The 7,595-nt window shown below is 35.8% G+C and overlaps 1 protein-coding gene across 1 annotated transcript in view; it reads right to left on the reverse strand.

The window, feature by feature from the left end:
- LOC104166458 (dynein heavy chain 5, axonemal-like) overlaps nucleotides 1-7,595 on the reverse strand; it is a gene marked incomplete at both ends in the record, with an annotated part of 46,746 nt that overhangs the window by 32,662 nt on the left and 6,489 nt on the right. The window contains 7 exons of the mRNA XM_009706397.1: nucleotides 61-224; nucleotides 894-1,047; nucleotides 1,862-2,061; nucleotides 2,529-2,769; nucleotides 3,600-3,838; nucleotides 4,824-4,886; nucleotides 5,584-5,804. Of these exons, the coding sequence (XP_009704699.1) occupies nucleotides 61-224; nucleotides 894-1,047; nucleotides 1,862-2,061; nucleotides 2,529-2,769; nucleotides 3,600-3,838; nucleotides 4,824-4,886; nucleotides 5,584-5,804 (1,282 nt within the window). The remainder of the gene's footprint in view (nucleotides 1-60; nucleotides 225-893; nucleotides 1,048-1,861; nucleotides 2,062-2,528; nucleotides 2,770-3,599; nucleotides 3,839-4,823; nucleotides 4,887-5,583; nucleotides 5,805-7,595) is intronic.

A 7,595-nucleotide genomic window follows, 5' to 3' on the forward strand; every position in this document is an offset into this window, starting at 1 on the left:
TTCCCTAGTTACACAGTTCACAACCATCTGCCCAAGACTGTGGTCTTGTAGTAATCTTACCCTGTGAGTGATTTCTGACAGATTTCAAGCTGTTCTAGTAAATGTGGTAGTAACTGTCCCATGATTTCATCTCCAATGCAGCACTGAACAACATTAGGTGTTTCATGAGCTCGGGTCATGATCCTCACCCAGGATTTATCAATATTAGAGAAACGCTTTGCTTCCTGTTGAAACATGATGATGAATGTGGAAGGGAAGAGATGGAAGAAGGAAGAGAGAAGAGGGAAAAGGCACTTGCAGAATTGGCACCCTGTAATCTTCTCACTAGAAGTCCCATGTCCAACTTCTACAGATTTTTCAGCTTAGAAAAACACAAATCTTTCTGCTTACACAAAATAGCTTACTTTATACTTGATTGTCAAGCCTGCTATCTACTTTCTCTTTCAATCATTCTTAGACAAAAAGACAGAAAATAGATTATGCTTGAATTTCATGCTTTACATTTGAAGATTTTTTTCTAAAAACTAAAGTTAATTTTTAACTTGAAAAGCTAAGTAGGAAAGTTTAAGATAAGGATTCCTAGGTTCTGCTAGGTTAGTGGTAGGTACTACTAAGCTAGCCTAACTAGGCTAGGCTACTACTAGGCACAATTCTTAAACACATATTGGTTAACAATTTAACAATCTAGAAATAAAAAGATCACCTAGCTCGCACAATTTTATTATTCTTTCTAACACAATACTTGTTGGCATTGTTTACATAATTTCTTAGCAAGACTAGTTTTGTGAAGTACCAAAAAAAAGGTTTATGTTACTCCATTAATTATGACATCACAGTTAAGTTTTATTCTTAAAATGCAGAAAACCAAACTGAAAAAATGCATGTCTGAAAACCTTTGGAAGCTGCTTTGCTATGTCACCACCAACAAAAACAGCTTCTAAATAAATCCACAAGTTCTGCACAGTCATCCAGTTCTCAATGATATCTGTTGTGTTGGAAAGATAGTGCACCCATTTCTGAATCTGTGTCTTGAAGGGTGTGTTGTATCTAAAATAAAAAGACGACACTTGCTTTATTTCAAGGAGGAAACAAAAACCTGCATATTACTCATAAGGATGAGGAATAATTTTGCTGCTTGTATCTTTGTCAAGTGAAAGTATAAAAACCTGTACTTGACTCAGTTCAGCTAGTTAGCAGTTATAAATCAAATCAGCTCCACCTTGCTGCTTTTTTCACATGGTGCATAGCACACCTCTGATCCTACAGAAGCTGAATAGGAGCAAGATGTCAATTTCACTCTAAGATAAGGTGGTTTTAAAAAGGGATTGTGGAATGTCTTGAAAGCTGCAAGACTCCCAGAGGTGTTTATCAACTGAACACTCGCTTTTGAACATCTGCCTGATCATCAGGTTCCGTGTTCCTTATTTTATCTGCGGCCTTTGGCATGTGAACCCAGACAAACTGAAGCTCATTTTAACTGGGATTTTCAGCACCTTCAGAATGAGGCTGTGAGCTATCACAGAGGGCAGAGTGGCAGCGCCTGTAATGTCCGTAGTATGCCTGCCACAACTAGGGACCGTTCCCCTTTATGCTTGTCACCACTTTCCTGGATGGATGAAAACTGTCCAGTTGATGACTAGGAAGTCTGAACTGCATCCACATGCTTTCAGAAGTATTTATTGGAGGGACACAGACAATAAATACCAGCCCATGAACAGTTCAAGCACAAGCAAGCTCTTTGGTTTTATCTAGATGTTTATTTTTCTTCTTCTCTGTGAAAGATAGATTTGTCCAATAAAACAAAGACTCTTGCTGATATTTTTATCTCTTCTCCCCCCTTCCCCTCTGTTTTTACTGTTACCTGTTACTCATGAGAGAGCCAAGAATCATCAAGCTGTCCTCCATGGTAGCAATTGTTTCTGACGTGCTGTCACCTCTTAAAAGAAGTTCCCCACGTGTTTTAAAGTTTGCGAAGATAAATGTTTTGTTGTCCCACTCAGCTATCACTTGTTTTAACTTCTGCTCAATGTCTCTCTCCTTCACAGCACTTACACAGATATCCTTTTAAATAAACAGGATGACAAAACAAGCTATGAATGGTTCAAGTCTCCAGTTTACAAATCTAACTCCTACTTCCTTTAACCCTAGTAAGGCTGATGAGCAATTATTTATGAAGTGGAAAGATCTACAGACATACAAACACTGCAGCTAATAATCTATATAGCACATCACGATATGGCCAGCTTTGGGGGGAATAAAAATAATACAGTGATTATTTTTCATATCTTTAATGCTGCAAAGCAAGGCACCTTCACAAATTAACCTGTGGGTCAAGTTGCATGATTAAAAAACAGGAGCTGACACCACAATATATTTGTGTCATCATTTTATATAGAAAGCTGAAATGATAGTCCATTTCTCTGTTCTTTCTTTAGAAATATTCTGTTTTCCTTCTTACTACTGTTACTACTATACTATTTGAGCAGATTGTTTCATTTCATGCATTCATTTCTCTTCCTTCACAATACCTCTATTTCCTCTTTATATCTTAATAGTGGAACTTCCATTATATTCCTCAGTCTGAATGTTTCACTTTCCACATCGAAGTTGTGTTCAGTGAGATCCATAATCCGCTTCCAGTGTCGAGGCATCATTGCTTTACTTGACATACGCTCAAGCAATGGGCAACATTCACTGAATTCCTCAATGGTCTTCTTTAGGTCAAAAAAGGCCTGCCATTCCTTTACACCACGAGGAAGCTTACAGCATCTATGTAGAAATAATGCAAACTTTTTAAAAAAGTTTCAAATATTCTTTCTGTTACCCATTCAACCACAGTATATGGTTTTAACAGCAGACCACACACCTTCCAAATTCAGGTTACCTGCAGTTTGAAGATTTTGTATATGATTCTGCATGTGAGAAAATCTGTTCCTAGTCTATTTCATTGACTGACAGCTGGGCAGGCACCTACAGGCTCCCCTTAAGGAGTGTAGCTGTATAATTATAACACACTTTGTTCAAGTGATCTTCAAAAATAATTGAACCCCTTTACATCCTGATTTCATCTTTTGGTGAGGCTCATGATATGCACTGGTCTGTGCTCTACAAAAAAAAAAACCTGGTTCCTCAGAACACGTAGGCTTAATTCTTTAAATAACTTGATTCCTGGTTTGATGAAAAGTTCAGCTTCTATGCATGCAATATATCCCATTTTGTAGGAAAACTAAGCAATTCACTAACTTGCCTTAGACCTCTAGGGTGAATCTGTCTTTCGTGAATAATAATATTAGAACAAACAAGTGAAATTTCCCTTCAGGAACAAAATAAATGGCAATTTTAATGTATATTCCAATCTCATCCAAAAAAAGTTAACCAAGAAGCTCTCTAAGGAATAACAATTCTCAACATTTAGAGTCCTGGCTCCTTTATTTTACAAAGTTGGTAATGGATATATTTTTCAATTAAAATTCACATTTATCATGTTTCAATGAAAAAATACATGCTCAGATATGATTTTTGGTGTTAACCTATTACAATCACATTCAAGAAGCAACAAAAGTATTTTAGGTGTCTTTACCACAGCAGCAGTTTCTCACCTGTTCTGAAACTCCAAAAGTTCACTGTTAATTTTTCCAGTGTCTAATTCCGACCAAAGAATATCATAGTAGCCACTGACTGTGTCAATGACATTGTTATACAGATTATAGAGTTTCTGTAACAGATTCAGTTGCTTCTTTATTTCAAGCAGCTGAGGATATCGAGTAACAGGCAAACCAAAAAGATCTTCTCCACCAGTATAAGTAATATATTTGCGAAAAAGATTATCAAATCGATTCTAAGAAAGAAAAAGAAAGAGATTAAATTAAATTAAATTTAAAAATTAAATATTCAAGATCTGGCATTACACTAAAGCTGCATTAGTGATTAAAATCTAATAAATACTAGAAAGATATACAGGAGATATTAACAACTTACATTGTCAACAGTTTTGTCAACAATTTTCATGAGAAAAGTAACTTTTTGTTAGCTTGGAGGCACATCTTTAGAAGTTGACAGGGAGGCCATTTACTCCATGTGGCACAGCGATAGAACAATAAATCCTAAGCTTGTACTTGAGAGAGGTGGAGCATGATGTGCAAGGCAAAGAAAGGGGGATGAAGCAAATTCTACCTCTCCAAGTACACTGGGCAATTCTTTTATTGAAGGGTTGAAGTAATAACTACTACTGTTTAAGCAACAAAGAAAAACAAAATTTAATTGTCAACTTCAGTATAACTGAGGGAAGATAGTAGGAAGCCAAATTAATAGCACTAGTGGAAAGGGAAAACCATTAGAACTCATCATTACAGGAATAGAAATTAATCATGGTACAAAGAAACATTTCAACAGGAAAAATAGTCAGTTTAAATGGAAATCTTTAATACTATTTTAAAAAAAAAAAAAAGGAAGAGAAGTGAAGAAGATTGTGCAGAATTGTATTCATGTGGAAAAGACACAATAATGAACACAAGAACAGCCAATAACTAAATATACTAAACTTGAGAGTAGGCTCTCATCAGGATACTTGAATCTAGTAATTATTACTCATTATCTATGCAGTCTTTCTCTGAGCTCCTAAAAAGTTTAATTTTAACAATTATTCCTTGCAAATGCATAGAAAACATACCAACTTAGCTTTCATTAAGTTAAAACAGACTTTGCCCAATCGGTAATCCTATGTATCAATGAAAATTAGTCAACTACTCTGATTCATTCTCAGAGCCTTCAGGTGTTAGTTTACTTGCAATACATATTAAGCAACATCTTAGAAATAACAGTACCTGAAACATAGTAAGCCTGTCACTGGCTTCCTGAGGCTCTAAACCAATCACCATTGGCCCATTCTAAAAATAAATAAATAAATAGTGAATTTCGAGGGTGCAAATAGCCACAACTTATTTCTAATCAGCATTTTCTAAATGCTAAACTCAAACATTTTTACAGCTGAAAGATTCCATCCCTACATCAGAACAACTGAACCAAGAGATCACAGTTGCCTACTAGAACAAGTACTTTATTTAAAAAAAAAAAAGGTGGCAATTAATTGGCTTTTTAATACAGAAGTTTTCATAATAGTGTAAAAGCTAGGCAATGGTAGCTCCCTTTTCAAGTAAAAAACAGCATTACTTAGAAGGTGATACAAGACTGGTTGTGCTTAACTCATTTATATTCCACTGAGAAAGAATATAAGAGCTTAAGTCATTTGTGTTTATAGCTAATGTCAGAGAATGCTTCTTACATTCTAAAATAATTTCTCATTAATCCAAATCTTCACATTTGCTTATGCTAACTAGCTGTTTATCATAAACCCTAAACATCTCCAGTCTTAACCTTTAAGAGCTGATTACCAGCATTACATACTTTAGTCACATACAAAAAATAACAGCCTGCCCTGCACTGAAACTCAGATACCACATTAACAAGAATAAACATTCTTCAGACAGTAGAGGCACACTCCATTAATTAGTCAACTCCACAGTCTTTCCATGCTCCCACTGTTCCTCAAAAACTCCTCTAACACAATACACCACAAACACTTGCCTGATCATAATCTGAATAGAACTGTGCACAGTCTTCAGTAAAAGTCTTCACAGTGCTAATAAGTTCTCCCCTGAAGTCTGGCTGCAAAGCAACAAGCTCATTCTGCACTTCATTTGCACGGACTAGTAGTTTTTCCCAAGTGTAGTGCAAAGTGTCCACCTTCTCTATCTCTTCCTTGGACACAGGTAGATCATATTTGTTTAACATAGCATAGGATTCCTGTTAGAAGGTTGGATTATGATACACAAAATGTTTACTGAATTTACACATATATTTACACATACACGTATGTTAACATTTTAAATTTTTAAGAACAGAGAATGATTTGTTAGAAAAAGAAAACCTGTTCTTTTTGCATAGCAATTATCACAGTCTGGCAAACCAATACCAAAGCAGAAGAAACACCAAAATGTTCTAGCTAGTTCTCCTTAACTCCTTGCCTTTCACATAGCATTCTGCTTTTTGATAGATTATTCACCCTAGTGCAAACTGCCTCTCTATAAAGCTGTTTCTAGTTAAAGTACTCCTTAAGTCTATAGGTTTTAGCTTCATTTTAATATTTTTTCTGATCCATGTCTTCAGTTATCTGCTATGACCCAAGTTGAAGCGTCTAAGCAGAGGCCTTCAAGTAAGCAAAGCAAACAAACTTCTATTCCTTAAAGACCTTTAAGCCCTACATCATGTTTTCAACAAAAAAGAAATAGGAAATCACATCAAAAGTTACCACAACTAATATGTTTAAACTATTTCAAATGTTATAACTATTCATCATTCCAACTGAAGAATCTACTTAAAAAATCTAGTTAATGATCCTTTGTTTTCTCAGAACATTGATCTCTACTTGTATTACCAACGTATAAACACTCCACATACTGAAACCCTTAGTCGAGTTTCACAAAAAAACCCTGAAATTAGCTTACTGTAAATTAGCATAGGATAGGGTAGCAATGAATCTTGTGGCATAACAGTTTCATCTGAAAATTTTTGTATAAATTGGAATTATTTCCATTTATGTTTTCCAGTTTGGTCAAATTGCAGACAAATTGCAAAAACAGAAATATAAATATCTGTATGCCACCCCACTGTGTGGAAAATACATCAATCTCCATTTCAAAAACCTGAAGCATGACTCCTTGTGCCTAGGGACTCGAGGCTCTTGGTTGCAGAACTGGAAGCTTAAGAATCCTTGGCTACCATAGCTTCTGCCTTGGCTTACATCACATGGCAAACCAGGACAGTCTTAGCAGAAACTTCCAAAATGTCATCTCCTAAGAGATCCCATTACCTATGACAATTACACAGAAGGTTCCAGCTGCAGATATGCTTTCCTTTTCACCCCAAACTACTTGTCCTGTTTTTGCTCCCTCACATAACTAGGAAGACTCTCACAGCTTCTAAGGGTGACAGAATCATTCTTAGCTGTATTCTGCAAAATATGGGAGGGCTCCACGCTCGTTTTCATTATCTGCACATATATACAAATACATACTGCATTCCATAGTCTACCTTAGCTCAGAGAAATCAGAAAACACAGGTGCAGGACATTTGTCTGACAGAAAACATAGGTTTTGTTTATGTTTATTTCAACCCATGATATAGATGATAAAGCAGTCACTCTCACACATTCTCATATAATCTGCCTAACATTGGCTTTCTCCTCTTCTGTAGGTTAAGCTAAAAAAAAAAGGGGGGGAGGGGAAGAGGAAAATCAATGCTTTTCATACACAGACTTCTTCCAAAGTACCAAAAGTTTTTTTGCATTGAATATCTGTATTCTCATCTTCCTCTTACCTAAATCACTCAATTTCTGCACTGTTCACTAAACCACCTCTTGCCTCAAGTTTACATTTGTCCAAATCAGAGTTGCATGCAAGAAAGGTTTACAGCAACACAACAGGTCTGCCATCCAACATTTAACACATATTAAATCATACCTTTTCAAAGTGTACTGTTAAGCTTTAATGCAGAAAATAGTTGCTCTGTTGAAAGAGGACCCATACATGCAACATTCC

The sequence above is a fragment of the Cariama cristata genome, unplaced genomic scaffold, assembly GCF_000690535.1.
Source record: "Cariama cristata isolate BGI_N322 unplaced genomic scaffold, ASM69053v1 scaffold1958, whole genome shotgun sequence".
Taxonomy (NCBI): Eukaryota; Metazoa; Chordata; class Aves; order Cariamiformes; family Cariamidae; genus Cariama; species Cariama cristata.